Genomic DNA, 19367 nt, shown 5'->3' on the forward strand with positions numbered 1-19367 from the left:
ACTTTGAGGGCTGAGTTTATTTCCGGTGACACTTTGAAGCTTGACAACTCCAAAAAGGGCGGAGCATCCATTCATCTGATTGTCCAGCGGACAAGCCTGCTATTTCAATACTTCAAATATTCATCACAAAGACACCTGACCCAGTAATAGCGCACCCTCTCAAGTACATTTGGTTTTCTAATTAGATTTTGAGCATTGATAAATCATAACTGAGCAGAATTCAAGAATGGCTGTGCCTAACAAGGGTGAACTTACAGCAGCTGAGAAGAAACTTTTGCAAGTCATTGAGGCTGGTGAGTAGAACTTTGCAAGGTCTTGGGCTACTTCCATATTTGATATCTGGGCATATTTCAATCTATATGCAAGGAAACAAAATGAATTGCATAAATGGCATTGGGCCCTTAAGCTGTGCCTTCATAGGTAGATTGGTTTCTATGGCATATTTAGATAAAAAAAAAAAAATGTATGGACATACCTTCTCCACTCCAGCTATAGATAGATGCTTTTTTTTTTTTTAATTGTCATTTAGAAAACTAGGAGCAATTTGTGAAATATAAGCATTGTTTACATTTTTGTTCTCCGCGTCTCTACTTGTGTTTTCGGTCCGTAGGTGATGTGCAAGAAGTGGCCCAAATTCTTACGAGCGAGGATGTACGGGTCAACTGCTTGGACGAGGTACTAAGACCGATGACACGTATTTATATCGTACGGACGTAGTTCATGTGGTGAATGACTCATTTAGCTGCAAAGGTCAGCTTTTGAATGCAATATAGGTAGGTGTAGAAAGAAGAAAAGTCTTCCTGCAGCACCCTGACATATGTTATCCATTGTGCTGGAGACATATGGAGATGACTCATGAGAGGCAGGCATGGGCTTTTTGATAATAGAATGGCTCCTTCAAAGTGCCATCTGAGCGTGACAGACGGACCGCTGGCTTCAAGCCAACCATGGACACGTGATGTCCTATGACTTCAACAAATTCATGCCAAACAGATGATCCGTTCCTCGTTCGCATGTCTTTGCTTACTCCTGTGTGCTATTTGTCATTTTTTTTCCCAAAGTGCGGGATGACCCCACTGATGCACGCCGCCTATAAGGGCAAATCGGAAATGTGCCGCTTGCTGCTGCAGCACGGGGCCGACGTCAACTGCAACCGACATGAGTATGGCTACACGGCTCTCATGTTTGCTGGCTTGTCAGGTGAAGAGAAAGCCCAGAAACACCTCCCTCTTCAGTCTGTTCAATGACGACTTACTCTCCACCAGACGTTGACTATTTTCACCCCGCAGGCAAGACGGACATCACATCTATGATGCTGGATGCCGGGGCGGAAACCGATCTGGTCAATTCTGTGGGTCGCACGGCTGCCCAAATGGCAGCCTTCGTAGGTGAGACCGGCCCGGCCGGGTCTGGAGTCTGAAGGGTTAAGCCAAACGTCTCGGTGTCCGTGTTTTGGGCAGGCCAGCACGACTGCGTGACAGTCATCAACAACTTTTTTTCACGGGCAAGGCTGGAGTACTACACCAGACCTCAGGGGCTGGAGAGGGAGCCCAAGCTGCCTCCGGGCTTAGCGGGACCCCTACACAAGATCATCATGACAACCAACCTCAACCCAGTCAAGGTGAGCCAGGCCCGCAAATGCACCCAAATCCGTAGGGGGACCTACTCCGTACTCTGATCTGATAGATCGTCATGCTGGTAAGGGAGAATCCTGTTCTGGTGGACATCGGGGCGCTGGAGAAGTGCTACCAGGTGATGGACCTCCTGTGCGAGCAGTGCGTCAAGCAGCGAGACATGAATGAGGTTCTGGCCATGAAGATGCATTATATCAGCTGCGTGCTGCAGAAATGCGTCACCTTCTTACAGAGACAAGATGACAAATTGGATGCCTTGGTCAAAAGGTGAGTGGAGACCGTGTCCCGGTAAAGCTCATTTTCATATGGCCGCCCGACGCTCCCGTGCCCCGCCCGCAGCCTTCTCAGGGGGAGAGACAGCGACGGCTTCCCGCAGTACCAGGAGAAATTCATTCGAGAGTGCATCAGGAAGTTCCCTTACTGTGAGACCACTCTGCTTCAGCAGCTGGTGAGGAGCATTGCGCCACTGCAGATTGTAAGTGAAGGAGATAACTGAGCGCTTTAGATTTTGATTTTAAACACCAGCCAGGCCAGATCACGTTAGGGCCGCTCGCATGGAAATGGAACAGATTGCCTCCAACGTCCATCTGCCTTCTTTCCAGGGCAACGATCCGACCGCGTACTCCGTTTTAACTCAGGCGCTGACCGGTCAGATGGCCTTTGCCGATGCCGACTACTGCGCCACGTGCGGAGAGCGCGGGGCCGACAAGCGCTGCTCCCTCTGCAAAGCTGTACGTGAGCCTGCCTGCATGGCTGCCTGCCTGCATGGCTGCCTGCATGGCTGCCTGCATGGCTGCCTGGCTGTGGCTGCCTGCCTGCCTGCCTGCCTGCCAGCATGGCTGCCTGCCTGGCTGTGGCTGTGGCTGTGGCTGTGGCTGTGGCTGTGGCTGTGGCTGTGGCTGTGGCTGTGGCTGTGGCTGTGGCTGTGGCTGTGGCTGTGGCTGTGGCTGCCTGCCTGCCTGCCTGCCTGCCTGCCTGCCTGCCTGCCTGCCTGCCTGCCTGCCTGCCTGCCTGCCTGCCTGCCTGCCTGCCTGCCTGCCTGCCTGCCTGCCTGCCTGCCTCCCTCCCTGCCAGCCTGCCTGCCTGCCTGCCTGCCTGCCTGCCTGCCTGCCTGCCTGCCTGCCTGCCTGCCTGCCTGCCTGCCTGCCTGCCTGCCTGCCTGCCTGCCTGCCTGCCTGCCTGCCTGCCTGCCTGCCTGCCTGCCTGCCTGCCTCCCTGCCTCCCTGCCTCCCTGCCTCCCTGCCTGCCTGCCTTCTCCTCACCTCTGGCCGTATGTTGTTTTGGCTCTGGCTGGCAGGTGACTTACTGCAGCTTGACGTGCCAAAAGCTCCACTGGTTCACCCACAAAAAGATGTGCAGAGCTATGCAGGAGCAGAACGCCGCTTTGGAGGCCCCCAGGCTGAAAGAGCTCAAAGGTAAGCTCACTTGTTCTTCCTTTCCAGATGAAAACGCTAACACGCACTCTGTTAGATGATGAGAGCGACCTGGTGACGGAGACAGCCAACTTCCTTCAGGAGTTGTGCCTGCGGGCCGAGGAGACGGTGGCCGCCGTCGGCGGGTGCCCAGCTGAGCTGCTGGGCTGCCCGTCATCGGAGCAGCAAGCGTCCGGCTCCCAGGAATGAAGAGGAACCAGCAAATCCTATTTTCATCCAGCACACAGAATGACAAACGAGCGTTCCCTCTTGAATGAAATGTCAGATGCACTGGAAAAATAAGCCAGGAAGTTGCCTTTTCAACCCAAACGGAGGTGGAGCCTTTTCAAGATGTGGTCGGATTCAAACTGAGGTCTTCTACCGGATCCGTCGGTGGTCTTGTGTGTCAAAAGAACAATAGCTAGTGATTTTCTTTTTTGTAGTCGGACAATGTCATATGAATAATACAGTCTAATATTTGGAAAGCAACCACAGTGTTAAATCCATGAATAAAGAACTACCTCTCATATATAAATGTTTGTGGCTTTTGTCATGTTAGAAAAGAAGAATTCCCCCCCCAAAAAAGGCATCAGAGAGTGAAGAGTGATGAAGATGGCTTCTCAAAAGACTTACTTTCTTTGCACACAATGAACATCCTCAGGCAATGCCTTGGATTTCTATGGAAGCCCGCGCTCCGGCCAGACGACATTGTTGTCCGTCTCCCGTGGGAGCCAGGGTGCTCCGTATCGCACAACAAGAAAAGCATAGCTGCCGTCAGACTGCCTGTCAAGAGTGCCGTAACTCACGGTCCGCTTGAAGCGCCGTAGCTCCGGTTTTGGGAGATGTAAAAATCCAGAAAACCTTCTGTAGGATCAAATGACTGATGGACTTCTTTGGAAGACCCTCAGGTGGCAGACTGCTATTATCACAACTCTCTGTGGGATGACGGAATGTGACAAACATGGCTTTTGGAGGGAGTAAGTAACCAGAGAGCAAGCATTTTGAAGGCCAAATCAGTCTGGCAGATTTGGAGTGGATTCCTTTTCAGTATTATCAAAAGATGAGGCCACGTTGCGTCAAGTCACTGTCAGAGAGGCCTGGGAAAGCTTGCTATGGTAAGGAGACACCACACCTGGGTTCTTGGCTCACCTTTGTCTGGATGCTGCTGCTGCTGCTGCTGCTGCTGCTGCTGCTGCTGCTGGTGCTGCTGCGTGATTTGGACATGATCATGGACATGATCATGGACATGTGCGCACACACACATAGTACGTGCTGATGATGAGCTTTTTTGTGTGACCTTGTGCGTTATGACAACTGCCTTGATTTATAAATAGCAAGCGCTATGAGCATCCCATTTGGTCTTGTTGTTTGACCATGTGTGTAATTCAAGAGCACGTGAACTGGAGGGATGGATGAGGTCACGCTTAGCGACAAGGCTATCAGATGCACTCTCTGTGTGTTGCCACCTAACTAACACCTGATGAGGAACAAACAGCGCTGTTGTTTTCTGCTCTTGCCTGGATCCTTCATGTGTGCACCTCTTCCTTAGCCCCTCACACTTATGCACCAATTTTGTCGACTTGACATGGCTTGAAGAGGGGAGCTTGTTTCTTTTCTTTTAATAGGTGTGCTGTGTCTGGGAGGGAGCGCGCAAACACTCCTTGATGATTACGTATTTCAGGCCATTGAATGCATAACAAAACGGGCCTTTGTGCCAGTCTATTTTTGTGAAGCTTCACGATCCCTTTAGAATGGTTCAGCCCCCCCCCCCTCGACAACCCTGAGCACACAGTGGCGTAAATCGCGACCTGCAAAGTGATCACAATGCTTTTTTTCTTCTTCTGCAGGTAACGCAAACATCCTGTTGCAGGTGAGTCTATTCACCCGCGGCTTTAAGAAAAACGAGAGGCCACGGCAGACAATGAAGTCTCTTAACATGTTGCCGCAGCTGGAAGAAGCTAGCCTGAAGGTGAAGGTATTGCGTTCACAAAGCAAAGGATGACATCTGCTGAAAAGAGCTGGGCTAATGCCTCTGTGATGAGTTTCTTCCTGTTAGGTCTGCCTGCAGCGTGAGATCACAAGCACTTGTCTTTGTCAACTCTTTATTTCATTGTAGCGATGACTCGACATGTGTATAAAAATAAATGACAAAGCATTTGGTCAGAAAACAGCATAGAATGCACCATTGCTGTGAGCTGCTCTGTTCGATCAATTTAGCAGCGCTGGTTTTCTCTTCTCTTTGCCACTTTGCAGCCAACCGTCCTTGTGGCGCGAGTCGTTGTGCTGTCTGCTGTAGCGCTTGCACTTGCAGGAGGTTACCACAGTGATCTTGTAGGTCCTGGTGCTGCCGTCCCGGCACTGAAGCCAGATGCGCTGGTTCCGGCTCCGCTCCGTGACGCAGCGCCACTCCTGGGCCTCTCGACGGCTCCAGTAGCTTCCGGCGTAAGCCCCGCCGATCCAGTTGGGGAGCAGGTGAGCCGGCAGACATTCTCCGGCGCAGACCAGCTCTTTGATGGGCTCGATGCTGGTGCACTGGCCATCTGATATGTACTTGGTAGATCGCAACTCTCTGCAGCCCACCTGGCTCTGCTCAGGCGCCCCTGCCGCACGTGTCCTACGTTACCATCGACGGAAAAGCCTTTGTCAGCGCGTATACTCACCGTCGTTCGTCGGTTCGGACTGCCGCCGTCTGCCGCCGTTCCGTGCTTGGTTTGCGTCTTCCGTAGGTGGCTGGTCCTGGCTGACGTGGCTCGCTTGTTGGCTGAGTGACTCTGTGGCGTTGTTGGAGAAAGCGCTGCAACTCCTGCTCAGGAATAGCACAAGCGCAAACACTTGGACTTTGCTCCTCATGACTGCAACAGAGTGATGTGACAATGGCAGCGCCTGGTGCTGCTTCAGCTTTTATAGACAGACAGGTGTATAGCCCTGGCTTGACTTTATGAATGAATAAGACACACCCACCCACCCAGCCACCTACCTACTAGCCTGCGGCCTCCAACCATCATATCTCCTTCCACGCAGTGCAGTTCATTGTCACAAGCATGCTTTTTAGATGGAAGTTACTTCCAAGCCGTCCTCATACTAACAGATGAATGGGCTTGTTTTGTCCGAAAATGTCCATCTTTGAGTGACTGATGACAAACAGGTTCGCACTTTTCTCAGTTCTTCTGTTGGAGGATGTCAGGAGGGATGGTGTTGAACGCCGAGTAGCGATGTGAATTCCAGTTATTTTAGGTCAGGGGTGCTAACACTTTTTCAGCATGCGAGCTACTTATAAAACAACCAAGTCAAAATGATCTACCTACACACCACAAAAATGCAAAACCAAACTCTTTTCAAATGTATTAAGAATTCTTTGTATGTACAATGTATGTTGATGCACCTTGCATAATTATAATAGGCCAATGTTGCACAACACACATCATAAATATTGATTTTTTTTCTAATTATAGGATGATAGGCTGACAAAAAAAATGTTAACGTCGCGCTGCGATCGACCAGTAGATTGCGATCGACGTAATGAGCACCCCTGTTTTAGGTGAAGTGAATCTTTAGAATCAGTTCACTCAAAAGAGTCGTTCAAACGAATCGTTCAACGAATCGTCCCCCCCTCGCCCGCCCTCACTTTAGGAAGTGATTCGTTCGCTGAAAAGAGTCGTTCTTTTGGACGAGTCGTTCACTCAGGAACCAACGCTAACTCGTAGCCCAACTAGCAGCAGAGTGGCAAGCAAACACTCACCGTTTCTCCTCCTTTTCTTTCCGTTTCATTGCCAAAACGTCGTACGCGATGAGGTCAGGAAAACGAATTGCTTTGCAACCTTATGTGCTTTAGTCTAGTGTGTAGAAAAGATGCTAATTAACAATTGATTCTCCTGTACCTAGTAGCCTAGCCTAAAACTAGCCACTGAAGCTCAGGAGAGATCGTCGTTTTAATGGATTAATGAATGAGTATAACATCTTTATGAATCTTTATGTATCTTAGCCTGGGGTGCTTAATGCGCCCTTTATATTCGACTTGTTTCATTTCGATTGTGTACGATAAACAATCATGCTAATGTGTTAGCGCGTTCACCTCGCTGCTTGATGAATGGATGGATGGATGAATGAATACCCACTACATCTCCAAGTATCCTCATCGATGGCAATCATTTCCGATTTATCTCTTTGTTTGTGTTTAGAGGGGACCGCGGCAGGGGTCGAGGAGGCCGCTTTGGGTCCCGTGGGGGCATGGTTCAGGGGTGAGTTGGACTGCCTGCCTGGTTTCGATGCTAATCATGCTCGCACCGTTATCAGAAGAACTGACCCCCTTTATTGGAATATTCCCAAATGTGCTCAATGGTCGCAAATTCATGGCCCTCCACCACAATCAAGACTCGCTCTTACTATATGGAATGTTGTTTCCCTGTGCTTTTACGTGGATATTTCACTTGTGTTTAGGTATCGTCCGTTCATTCCACACATCCCATTTGATTTCTACGTGGTGAGTAAAATGGAATGATGTCAGATGTCTGTGGTTTTCTAGCAAGCTTTTGTTGTGCGTACTATATATGAAGAGACTAATTGTGCTCCTTTTCAGTGTGAGATGGCCTTCCCCAGAGTGAAGCCCGCACCCGACGAGAGCGCGTTCAGCGACTGTCTGCTGAAGAGAAATCAAGACCTGAGCCCAACACCTACAGAGCAGGTCAATACAAACACACGAGATTGTCATAGAAGGTAAGGTTGTTGGCCTTGGTTTAATGATCTGTATCTGAATTCGCAGTCCTCCATCTTGTCACTGGTCACAAAGATCAACAATGTCATTGATAATCTGATTGTTGCCCCTGGTAATTTTGAAGTGGTAAGTCATATTTTAATCAGCATTCAATGCAATGTAGTTAGATGGTGTGAAAAAGAAAAGAGAAAAGAAATGCAAACATTCCTACTTTGTTTTCCCTGGCCAAATGACGATTTAACGATGCTGCCAGGCAAAGAACGAGTCTTAGTCGAGGGATATTAGACACACGTGGTGCTGCCGTGCATAAAAAAAAAAAGATCACAGAAAAGACATCTTCGCAAATTGAAATGAATGTCGACAAATGTGATGTTAATTCATCAATAAGCAGTGACTTTGGTCTGGATTGTCATAGTGAAATGTGTCGTCTTTTTTTTTTCACGCAGCAAATTGAGGAGGTGCGTCAGGTGGGCTCATACAAGAAGGGTACCATGACAACCGGCCACAATGTCGCCGACCTCGTCGTTATCCTCAAGATTCTTCCCACACGTGAGTGTTCCCACGCGTTTGCCGATGCACAGCTCCTTTCAGTCCTTGCGTCGTAACGATCCTTCTGTATTGTAGTGGAGGCTGTTGCATCGCTGGGCAACAAAGTAGTGGAGACTCTTCGAACCCAGGACCCAAGTGAAGGTACCGCTGAAGGATGTCAAATACTGTGTACTTTGACAAAAAACTCAAATGAAGCTTATCAACTATACGTGCGTGTCAGTGCTGTCCATGCTGACCAACGAGACGGGCTTTGAGATCAGCTCAGCGGACGCAACTGTCAAGATTCTCATCACCACTGTCCCTCCCAACCTGCGCAAACTGGACCCCGAGTTACATTGTACTAGCCACACACACACACACACACGGAAGGAACATAGTCACAACACAAGTGATGTCCACGTAAACTACTTGTATGTGTTTTAAAGTGGACATCAAGGTACTGCAGAGCGCCCTGGCAGCCATTCGCCACGCCCGCTGGTTTGAGGAAAACGCTTCTCAATCTACGTGAGACCAAAAAGCCCTTTGCTTCTGACCATACTTGGCTTTTTTTTTTTTCAATAACATTCACAATGTGATCTCCTTTCCTGACATGAAGGGTTAAAGTGTTGATCCGCCTCCTGAAGGACCTCAGGCTGCGCTTCCCTGGCTTTGAGCCTCTCAACCCTTGGATTTTGGACCTACTGGTAAGACCCCAAGTGCACTCAAAGCTCCAAAATGAAGCAGTTGACACTGTGACATGTTTTGGCAATGATGTTCCAGGGTCACTCAGCAGTGATGAACAATCCATCCAGGCAGCCTTTGTCTCTAAATGTGGCCTACAGGTCAGTTGTGGTGGTGCACTCGCAAAATGTGTGTCACCTTCCAACACACTGCACGTTTTGTAGGCGCTGCCTGCAGATGGTGGCCGCGGGTCTCTTCCTGCCCGGCTCGGTGGGCATCACCGACCCTTGTGAGAGCGGAAACTTCAGAGTGCACACGGTCATGACTCTGGAACAGCAGGTAAAATCCTTTTCTTCATCTCATCATTAGAAGAAGAATAACAAGTTGTATTTGTGTGTGGTGTGCAGGACATGGTGTGCTTCACAGCTCAGACACTGGTGAGGGTCCTGTCGCACGGAGGTTTCAGGAAGATCCTCGGCCTGGACGGAGATGCAAGCTGTGAGACCTCGTTGTGAAATTCAAGCAACTCGAATGCCGTGTGGTGTGGTGTCGTGCCTGCCGCTTTAGCAGTGATAATTGTGGTAGATCTGGCGACCGAGATGTCCACTTGGGACGGTGTGATAGTGACCCCTTCAGAAAAGGCCTATGAGAAACCCCCTGAGAAGAAGGAGGAAGAAGATGAAACTCTGGAGGAGGGAGGGGATGGCGATGACGACAGCATGGAAACCCAGGATTGACCGAGGTTAGCTTTCTTTCTTTCCTTGCTTGGTTACTATTAAATCCTTTGTTAATTAGGATATGGTTCAACTTGGATGTGTCCTATCTTTCTTTCCACAGTTCATGGTTAGACCCTTTGAAGAGAGCAGAGCTGCTCCGCCCGCTCTGGTACCTGGACAGATTCACCAGCAGGATTCCGCATTCACAATGCTTTGAAGAAAAAAGGATTGGACACAGTCATGATTTTTTTTTCTCATGTTTTTATTGAAGCTATAATTTTGACTTAAACTTTTTTTCTTTTTTTTTAAATCGTCTTTGAGTCTTGTCATGATATGTATCTATGAGGTCATGGTCATTGGGGCGGCGTCACTAGGTAATGGGTGCGGCCAAACGGTTTCACAAATCCGCCATCTTTATTACTCCGAGTGATTTTTCTAGTCCAAACAACTGAAGGATGCCGAAGTAGAGAGAAGGACTTGGCGAATCGGTTCCTTCAATCCATGGAAACGACGGACGGACGCAGTAAAGCGGTAAGTCGGAGATGACTCAAAACAAATCAACTATTTCACTTTCATATTATTGCGTGTCTACGAGGCCCTCGTTTTCATAGCATTAGCCGTTCTGCTCATTTTAGCGCTCTGTTTTCACTTCTTGTGGATGTATTTGGAGTAGCTGAATCAGATGAATGGCATCGATGGGGCTCAAGATGACGTGACACAGTGGTGCGCTGTTACGATAGCATTTGGATGATTTCTGTAATGGTGGCAGTATTTAGCAACGTATGAAGTCAGGTCAGTAACAAACTACAAGCCCAGGTACCAAACGCACGAGCCATCCTTGACCTCTGAGCTGCTCCCAAAAAAGGTCAACTTTCTCGCAGTCAGTGGCTTCACGGCTTAAGTTTAAGCCAAGGGTGGACGATGGTAAGAAGGGAGAGCAAAGAGGACGCCAGTCCACAGGCGCCGACAAAGCCCGTTCCAGTGGGGTAAATGGCGAGGCGGTCCAGCGGGATGAAGATGTCGCACGCGTTCTTCAGCAGATCCAGGAGTAACGGCGGATTGCTTTGCAGCACCGTTGCCAACAGGTAAAGCCGCCCGTGTAACCACGCGGACAGATAGGGCAGGACAGCCAAAGCGGCGGCCGGCGAGGACATATCGGGGGCCGTCACGGTGGGGTCGCGCGGCGAGGGCGGAGATTTGGCCGCTCTGTGGCGCGCTTGGCGTTCCATGAGGAGGTGCAGCTCGTACACATCTCGGGTCAGGTTGAGGATCAGAGCAAATAGGTAGTACCTGCAAGCAAGCAAGCAACATACAAGTGCACACGTTCAAACCAAATGTGCACGCAGCACTGGGACTGGGCTCACTTGAAAGATCTCTGGCTCCATTTGCGGTGGTCCAGCTTGGGTAGGAGACCCGTCTTGCCCGCCCAGAGGACGTTGTCACAAGCAAAGTACATTGCTCTGTTGAGGTGGCTGATGGTGAGGCAGAGCCTCAGTATGCTGTCAGAGAGATGGATAGCCCTCTTTGCCGCCTCCATGGCCTCGACCGAGTTCCCCAGGCGCAACACTGAGACACAAGCGCAGTTTATTCACCGCCATGCCATGCGATGCGCCGGATAGTAAAAGGTCCTTGCACCTGAAGCACCAACGATACGTTACTTGGGCTCTCTCTAGTGGGACGTAAAGGAATCACTGCCCAAGCGACCAACTTTTAAAGTCGACAATAATCGTTGTTCCAATTGCGTTTGTAAACTGTTGCAGACAGAAAGTAAGCATTCTTTGAAATGGACTTGACCTGCATTTGACTTACACTTTCTTGTCAGGCTCATGTGCGCCTCCAACTGACTAACCGTTGTGCGAAGTTGTGTCCCTGCTCCGCTTTTGTGCAACGTATAGCCCAGCAATGTGCAGGCATATTGAGCAGCTCTGCAAAGCACAAAGGAAAGATACAGATAATCTTTTTGATGACGAGACGAGACCGTGCAGCCAGCGCGCACACTTTACCGTATAATCCTCTCCTTGGCTTGGCTCTGCGAATTGAACCGAACCCAGGAGTCCATTCTGTCGTATCAAAACAGCTGCTCGCTGATCGGCTGCTACTTGGTTTAATCCGTCAGTGCTTTCGCAACAAACGGCCAAGATCTGGTTGCTATTGTCCAAACAGGCGCCGCCCTCCGCGCTTGTCAAACACGACTAGAACAATTGAAAATGGCATGAAATACATGCAGACTGGAGCATTTGTTTCAAATCCACTACGAAGCACCTTTTCCGGAGCTGTTGAACTCCTACTTCTTCGTTCGTTGCCAGAGGGCTGTTAGCAGTAGCCAAATTGCTAGACCGCCCTCTTGTGGCAGGAACGCAGAACTGGCACTTTTGCAATGTTAGCAACCAACCCAGTGATTTCAAGTCAAGTCACATTGGATGATTGTTACAAATGGAAAATGAACATAAAACTACATCGATTCATGCAGAAGGAACCTTTTACACATGTAGTAAATAAAGTCATTCATTTATTCCAACAAAGACAATCATTGTGTTGGAATATTGGGGTTTTTATTACAACTTATTTCATACGGATACATAGGATACTATATTTAGAGATGCTCGTCTAATCCAACCATGGATCAATGATTGTGTGTACAGTGTTGTTTCCATGTAGGACATGTTATTGACCTGAAAGAAATACTCAACTGGCCTTGGGATTCCCAAGGAGGGGAAAAAAAAAAATAGCAGTCGTACATCATAAACATTTCTATTCATTTGGTAGTAGCTATCCGTATAGCGACTCGGGGGGGCAATTGAAATGAATGGCTGACAAATAACAGAAATGTTCATCGGAAAGAAAGAAATACGTCCTTTCAAATGGACATTGTTCTAATTCCCTTTAATGATGACGAATACATATAAAAATGCTTCAAGCATTGGCTATATATATATGATGACATTGAGACTTGGTTATAGTAGTAGCAAACTTAACACCCAAATTGTTCCCCAAATACATAGTGAAAACACAGAGGGGAATGAATGAATGAATGAATGAATGGTGATAGAACCGCAATGGAAAAGGCAAAAAACCCAAACCAAAAGCAACAACTGGCTTGCTGAGGACACTATCTGGAACACTTGCCTGAGTATGGGCAAATGTAAAATGACGAGCTCAGTTATATTTGACACCCACAAAAGACTAAGGCAATAAATTACACTACTCTGATACAATGGCTATTTTCTAAATAGTTCTATTTCTCCAAAGCGATTTCAGATACCTGAGGGAACCACAAGATGTCATCAAAACTCGGTGAGAACCAAATCAACAACAGAAAAGAAGACAAAGCAAAGTGTGTGTGTGTGTGTGTGTGTGTGTGTGTGGGCGCATCTACTGTTGACAACAAAAGGCACAAATATGCATATTATGTTCGTGGGCTCATCTGATTTGCCAACATACTAAGCTCCTTCCCTACTACCTTGCTGCGCTTATTTCCATTTGGAGCAACAATGTTTTTGCTGCTGTGCTTGGAGCAGGTTGGTGGAACTCTGATATGTTCAAAGTGGTGGCACTTAATTGTTGCATTGAAGCACAGCAGAGTTCCAAACACCCACATTTTGGCGTCTCTGGTGTTGCCACACATTTTCCATCCCATTAGTAGTCAGGAAGGAGCGCTACTGGATGTCAACTGGCTGGCTGGCTGGCTACCTTTAGTGGGACAGCGTGTAGGTTGCCAAGTCATTCGGTGATGAAATGAGCCGAAAAACTACTTATGAGCTGTACTTATGAGGTATTCCAGCTTTGGTGAGTCACACCAAACATTTGGTTAAATACTGGTTCGTTACAAAGACCGACAACACCACTTTCAAGCGAAATGTTTTTGGCTTTTTAGACTTTTGGTATGAAAAAAATCCATATCGATTGGCTAGACGTAAGCAGAGCAGACTAAGAAGAGCGACAAGCTAGAGTTTGGGTCAACGGACAGCGACGAAGGAGCACGCTACGAGCACAGAGGTGACGAAACACTCGCTTCCCTCTTCCATCCACATTTACACGTGACTTGCTTGAGAAAAAGAACAAAGTCTGTCTTCAGACATTCTCAATTGCATCGTTCTATGCCATACGTACGTCGTTTCCAATTGATGCGACTGCGCAATGTCCGTCCAAAGACAGAAACTTCAAAGTGCATCAAGGGAAGATAATAAAGCTCATTTTCAAAGCTTTTGCTTTCTCCGTGTCTGTGTTTGGAATTCATTCATAAAAAGATCTATCTGCAACTGCATTGTCACGTTTCCCACGAACACCATATAGCGTCGTGGTCTTTGTCAACATGTCCTAGTGTCAATTGATTGTAATTGTCGTAATTTCATTGGAATTCCTTTCGATTTGGTATCAAGCAAAAGGACTGGATCTGCGCGAGCACATTCCATCAAGCCGCACGTGTCTCAGTTAGCGGGCCCCGGATCGGCTAAGGGCATGGTATGCAAGACCTCGTCCAGAAGCTGCAAAGCCCGGTGAAGGTGGACTTCCACCCAGCACGGCGTGTGTTTGATGCTCTGCCTGGGATAGTCGGGCCCCCAACCCTTGACAAAACTCAGGCGCAAGATGCACAGTCGCCGAAGGTCATCCACGCCGATCCCCGCCGCTGCCGACAGACCTGGAAGTGAAGGCACGCCGCGTGTCACCTTCCCTCATTTGAACGCTCGCTCAGCCAGGTTTTGAAAATACTGACTGACTGCAGGCGCTATGCCTCCAACGCTGCCCGGTCCAGGGATGTTTCCCGCCACGGCGGCGGCCTGCGCGGCGGCCGCCGCCTGAGCCGTGGCCGCCTGCTGCTGCATTTGTCGGTGGCACTGTCGGAGGTCAAACACCTAAGAAACAATCATTTTGTTTTGGTGAACACGCCAGCGACAATGGGATCCATTCCCACCTTGATGTAGGCTCCGGGGTATATCTTGTGCACGGCGTCGCCCGGGGCTCGGCCCGCCTCCCTGTCCAGATAGTAGCTCTGTACGAACACGGCGTGGTCGCTCATGCAGCGCATCCACACGTCGCCCTCGCCGCGACACTCCAGCTGCACCCCTTTACCGATGTGTAATCTGGGACAACGGAAAGAAAACAGGTGAAATGACAGCAGTTGTTTGATCAGAAAGAATTGATTTGACGCAGGTTGCATTACCTGAGGTGTTTGGGCATCACAGTGTCACCGCCGTAGGCGTCTTTATCAGCTGAGAAACAACTACAACTACAGCAGTGACACTCTGATGCCCAAACATGTCAGGTCATTGGTTGAAGCAGCCCAAAAAGTCAGGTGAAATGACGTCCGGTAAGGAAGGCCTTCCCTCCCTCGTTCCCTCCCTCCCTCTCTTCCTCCCTCCCTCCCTCCCTCGTTCCCTTCCTCCCTCGTTCCCTCCCTCCGCATACCGGGCTCTCTCGCTGGCATCCGTGCGATGAACGTTACTCAGCTGGCCCAGACAGAAGCGGTCGCCGCCCGACGGGTCCACGTAACCGTCCACCGTCACGACGGGGCAGCTGGAGGGCACCTTGAACATCTCGCCCACCTGCACGTCCATTTCAAAATAGGAGACGGAGCACCAAAACTCTGGTCCTAGTGCACGCACAACAAACACTTTAGCACACAAAGGGACCGCGACGACAAGAATGGTGGAGAACTCGAGCGCTCCAACCTGGATGGTTGGAAACGGAAGGAGGGAAAGAGCTTGAAGCGTGATGCTGAGACCCTGCAAAGTCCAAAAAGAAGACATACTAGCTCAAGTTAAGAACATCTATTGGAGAGAATTTCTGGTCGAACGTCCGTCGCTTGTCAGGTTTCCCGGAGAAGCGGTAGAGAAAACGTAAGGACGGACGGCTCACAATGTTGGTTGGGATGGTGAAGAGGAGTCGGCTGATGAGCACGGCCGTTTTGCGGGGGTCCGATTGGAGTGTAGGAGGCCGTGCTGCTGCCTGTCCATACCGCTGCGTCGCAAATGCAATGTAAACAATACCTTACTATTGTGTGTTATGTATCGCTCGGCAACTCACTGTGGAAGGCAGCCTGGCTCTGAGAATGTTTGCCGCCGCCGCCGCCGCTGTATCCGTTCTGCCCGTGGGATTGAGGAGGTAGAGAAGATTGCTGTGGGTGGGCAGCTTGAGGTGGGTGGGGACCTTGTTGCTGATTTGGAGTCGGGGAACGTGGTGAATGTGTCATCACTTGGATCTGTGGGGAAGCAGTCCCGGGGCGCCCATCAACACGGCCACCGGCCTGCTGGAGTGGCAGCATGGAGCCGGAGTTTGACACTGCGGAGGGAGGGGAAAATACACACTTTTGCAACACCAAATGTGGCGGCTTGTCCATCCCCCCCCTCCTTCCTGCTAACCTTTGGGTGAGACGGGCAGCTGTGTGTATCTGGTGACCGGCGGAGGCCCGTGAGGCTCGGACGACAGATGCGGAGGAGGAGGCAGGGCTTGGCCGTAGTGATCGGGCGGAGGCATCTTTAGCGCCGCTTGGTGCTCAGATAGCGGCATACCGGGCGGGAGATCCATTTGGATACAGTCGTGGATGTACTCTTCTTTGATCAGAGCGCCGGGCGGCACTGTGACATGGAAGGGGAAAATGAGTCTGCTTCAGCGTGTCACGCTGGGCTGGGCTGGGCTGCGGCTGGATGAGAACAACTGGAACTTACCTGTGTTGTGAAGACTGAGACCAACTGGGAAAGAAAAATGGAGAATCAAAACAAGAGACTTTGTGACATCTGTGACTTTGTCAACTACTTCGAACCTACCGATGCCCGGAGAAACCACCCTCTCGTAGTGGTAGGGGTTCACGCACACGTTGTCGTACTTGAGGTCAAAGGCGTACTGGCAGAACTTGACGTGCTTGAGTTCGTTTTTATGGAGGTCGGGCCAGCGCCAGAGGCGTGCGTAAATCACATGAGGAAATCCTTTCCTCCCTGCCACCTGAGAAGAAAGATCCACAGCATATTTAGAAGCTCCATTTGTGAGGATCGGTCAGCCAGTTGAACTTGACGTGGGGACGCGACAGTCGGCCTACCTGGAGTCGTCCATCCAGCGTCCTCTGAATGGTGACGCACTTGCTGGGATGGACACCGTTGGTGGTGATGGCGGTGATGAGCGAGTCCAACTCGTCCTTCTTCTCTTTCAGCTTCTTGACCAGGCTCTCGATGGCCCGCTTAGCGAAGCCCTCGTTCTCGCCGCCCTGCCGATGGCACATGAGGCTGTGGACGATGCTGAGGCAGGCGTCATTGCTACTGGGAGGGTTCACCGACATGATACTGCTGCAAAACAAAGCAACAAAGCAACAGGTACCCTTTCAGCAATCATAGTCCATGGAAACCTCAGAGAAATAGCGCTTATTTAAATGTTGATATGCTGGATCGTACAAGATGCTGATTTATTTCCTGTTTACATTTATCTGGGTTCTCCCGCTTCTCTAAAAACGTCGACCAATGACTTTCGCCACAATTGCCTCAAACGCGCCTCCAATTTTGTGTCATTTTGGGTGAAGCCGTCGTGCGGGGCGGGGCTGGGCTGGGCGGGCCGGCTATTATTGTGCCAGACGTGAAGAAACCCAAACAAATGCTAGACTGATAGGAAGGACCCCAAACATATCATCGGGCCAGCGCGCATTCAAGACACCCTTCAGCACGCTCGCTCGCAAAAACCAAAGGCGACAATTTGTCACCGTAAATACATATTTCTGAATAGGAAACAAAAGATCACGTCGCATGAAATGATCGGCAAAAATGCTGAGCCTTCTTTTCCTTTATCATGCTGAATGATTTGAGTTTGCCGATTCAGGGTTGGTTCTTCAAGGCCGCATGCCCTTCCATACTTTTAGGGTGAAATGTGCTCTTGATTAAAAGCACAAGCCGACATTCACATTCTTAACTCGAATGACGAATGAACAACATTACAAGCTATATGAGTGAATCACAAATACCACCGGTGTTTGCCGTGAGAAATCTTTTCTACATGAAAGCCTCCTTCAATGACTTTTTCTTACCTGGGATTAAGTTGGTCGGCCAATGAAGGTTCACTGGGATCATGATGGCCCAGTTCTGAATCAGCCCCTGGTAATAAAGTGCAAGATGGATAGGTAGATTGCGTGTTACTACAACGTGAATGCATTATTCCTTAACCTGAGCAGCAGCTGATGTTTCTGTTTCCCGGGCGCACCTGCCTCCTTATCGCGCACCGCTAGGACCGCCTCGTCACTTGTTGAACCTTTTCTGTTTGTGCTCGTTTATCGTTCAGCTCGCTTGACATTTCGGATGACTTTTTTTCTATTTCTATCAATACCTACTACTTAGCCGACTCGCTTTCGCATGAAAAATAGGGAATGCCATTGGGAGTCGTGAAAGCATCCATCGCGCACAATTGTTGATGAATCTCAAGTGATTGGTGTCAGCCCACAATGTTCCGTATTTTATGAGCAGCAATTCATTTATTGTGGTCACAAATGGTGGCATCGTGTCATGTGTGAGCAGTCTCTGCAGACGCTCACAGGTATTTGAAGGCGTCTCACATGTGTGCTCGCTCATCCTACAGGCCCCGAGCTCAACAGCTGGAGGGAGGGAGGGAGGGAGGACGGAGTTGTCCAAATGAAAAATCGAATCACTTTCCAGGGACGACAAAGTCATCGTGACTGTCATGTCACCTACCTATCTGGTCCAATGAACATGGCTTCCCCAACATGGATGGAGCCGGCCGGCCTAGGCCCATACGTATACTCTACATTTGCATACACGACGACGACGTTGGCACATGCACGGTAGGTACATTTAGTCATGTTCACCGTCAACACTACATGCCCTAAGTTTCGCAGGAAGAAAAAAAATATCATAGGACGAATCAAGTCGTGAGCTCAACATCACCTGGAAGGAAAATTGAGAGAAGCCCGCGCGCGCACCCACCGCGCAAGATAAAGACACTTTCTTATTCGCAACTTTCACTTGATGCAAATCTAGGCTATTTGCTTTGTTTGCAATGCAATTAATTTATCATACTTACACATCAGACGGAGAGAAGAGAAGAACTTGAACCGAAAGACCGTTGCTTGAGCTGTCCGACAATTGCTTCAGTGGACGGACGGAGTGGAGTGGATTGGAGTGGAGAGGAGTGGAGTGCTGGCTGAATGTTTACTCGCTTGCCTGGCTGCCTGGCTGCGCGGCTGCCTGCCTGCCCGCCTGCCTGCCCGCCTGCCTTGCCCGCTTGCCCGCCCGCCCGGCCGCCCGCCTGGCCGCCCGCCTGCCCGGCCGCCTGGCCGCCTCTACATTCGCTGGCTTTCAGCGCTGTCGACCACACCACAGCACACCGGCGGCGATCCTTCTTCCATGGATTGCAGCAAAATGGATCAATTGTTTCATCTGCGACGCAACGCTAGCTTAAGCGTCTCTCTCACACTAGCGTTGTCATTCGCTCAGTCTTGCCGTCTCTCTCCTCGTGCATCCTGGCCGTCCGTCCGTCCGTCCGTCCGTTCGTTCCTCACGCGCACGACACAATAACAATAGAGGGGAGACATCGTGCGCGTCAGTGTCGCGACAGGCTTCAGCCAATAGCAGGCCGGCTCTCATAGGCACGCTGGCGCTCGCCCAATAGGAAAGCGGCTTTCACAGCGACGCTGCCAGCCAGGGTCTGTCTGGTTCGTCGAGATTGACAGGCCCGCGAGACTGTTTTCTTTAAG

The 19367-nt window shown here is 49.8% G+C and overlaps 5 protein-coding genes across 9 annotated transcripts; 2 read left to right on the top strand and 3 right to left on the bottom strand.

Annotated features, from left to right (window-relative positions):
* Positions 1 to 97: 97 nt before the first annotated feature.
* On the top strand, positions 98 to 3558 carry LOC147040633 (ankyrin repeat and MYND domain-containing protein 2-like). Of its 2 annotated transcripts, none has more exons than XM_085901046.1 (10): positions 98 to 293; positions 611 to 675; positions 1062 to 1200; positions 1290 to 1388; positions 1461 to 1621; positions 1687 to 1901; positions 1974 to 2109; positions 2237 to 2365; positions 2932 to 3049; positions 3105 to 3558. In XM_085901046.1, the coding sequence occupies exons 1-10, from the start codon at positions 227 to 229 to the stop codon at positions 3254 to 3256; spliced, it is 1281 nt and encodes a 426-aa protein (XP_085757172.1). In that variant the 5' UTR covers positions 98 to 226; the 3' UTR covers positions 3257 to 3558. The 2 variants fall into 2 exon arrangements, with proteins under 2 accessions (XP_085757172.1, XP_085757173.1); XM_085901047.1 differs by having other exon boundaries at positions 1974 to 2082.
* A 1696-nt stretch (positions 3559 to 5254) lies between these two features.
* Positions 5255 to 5896, bottom strand: sostdc1b (sclerostin domain containing 1b). Its single transcript, XM_085901527.1, has 2 exons — positions 5707 to 5896; positions 5255 to 5646 (listed from the first exon to the last, which is right to left on the bottom strand). The coding sequence occupies exons 1-2, from the start codon at positions 5894 to 5896 to the stop codon at positions 5255 to 5257; spliced, it is 582 nt and encodes a 193-aa protein (XP_085757653.1).
* An 807-nt stretch (positions 5897 to 6703) lies between these two features.
* Positions 6704 to 9995, top strand: ilf2 (interleukin enhancer binding factor 2). Its single transcript, XM_085901187.1, has 15 exons — positions 6704 to 6838; positions 7225 to 7284; positions 7484 to 7526; positions 7623 to 7727; positions 7806 to 7883; positions 8204 to 8306; positions 8382 to 8447; positions 8527 to 8643; positions 8732 to 8810; positions 8902 to 8989; positions 9066 to 9127; positions 9191 to 9305; positions 9374 to 9464; positions 9552 to 9708; positions 9804 to 9995. Exons 1-14 carry the CDS (start codon positions 6834 to 6836, stop codon positions 9701 to 9703), a joined length of 1164 nt encoding a protein of 387 aa, XP_085757313.1. The 5' UTR covers positions 6704 to 6833; the 3' UTR covers positions 9704 to 9708; positions 9804 to 9995.
* On the bottom strand, positions 9915 to 11995 carry pex11b (peroxisomal biogenesis factor 11 beta). 2 transcript variants are annotated; one of them, XM_085901190.1, is made up of 5 exons: positions 11945 to 11995; positions 11686 to 11874; positions 11492 to 11607; positions 11047 to 11248; positions 9915 to 10972 (listed from the first exon to the last, which is right to left on the bottom strand). In XM_085901190.1, exons 2-5 carry the CDS (start codon positions 11739 to 11741, stop codon positions 10573 to 10575), a joined length of 774 nt encoding a protein of 257 aa, XP_085757316.1. In that variant the 5' UTR covers positions 11742 to 11874; positions 11945 to 11995; the 3' UTR covers positions 9915 to 10572. The 2 variants fall into 2 exon arrangements, with proteins under 2 accessions (XP_085757316.1, XP_085757315.1); XM_085901189.1 differs by having other exon boundaries at positions 11686 to 11982.
* A 230-nt stretch (positions 11996 to 12225) lies between these two features.
* Positions 12226 to 19166, bottom strand: smad10a (SMAD family member 10a). 3 transcript variants are annotated; one of them, XM_085901051.1, is made up of 13 exons: positions 18695 to 19166; positions 17688 to 17754; positions 16716 to 16959; positions 16447 to 16621; positions 16348 to 16371; positions 16042 to 16257; positions 15707 to 15961; positions 15539 to 15640; positions 15352 to 15405; positions 15089 to 15272; positions 14595 to 14763; positions 14397 to 14517; positions 12226 to 14321 (listed from the first exon to the last, which is right to left on the bottom strand). In XM_085901051.1, the coding sequence occupies exons 1-13, from the start codon at positions 18696 to 18698 to the stop codon at positions 14110 to 14112; spliced, it is 1827 nt and encodes a 608-aa protein (XP_085757177.1). In that variant the 5' UTR covers positions 18699 to 19166; the 3' UTR covers positions 12226 to 14109. The 3 variants fall into 3 exon arrangements, with proteins under 3 accessions (XP_085757177.1, XP_085757176.1, XP_085757178.1); XM_085901050.1 differs by having other exon boundaries at positions 14397 to 14535; XM_085901052.1 differs by having other exon boundaries at positions 14101 to 14321; positions 14401 to 14535.
* Positions 19167 to 19367: the final 201 nt, after the last annotated feature.

The sequence above is a fragment of the Syngnathus leptorhynchus genome, chromosome 20 (assembly GCF_054491065.1).
Source record: "Syngnathus leptorhynchus isolate UIUO chromosome 20, UIUO_Slep, whole genome shotgun sequence".
Lineage (NCBI taxonomy): Eukaryota > Metazoa > Chordata > Actinopteri > Syngnathiformes > Syngnathidae > Syngnathus > Syngnathus leptorhynchus.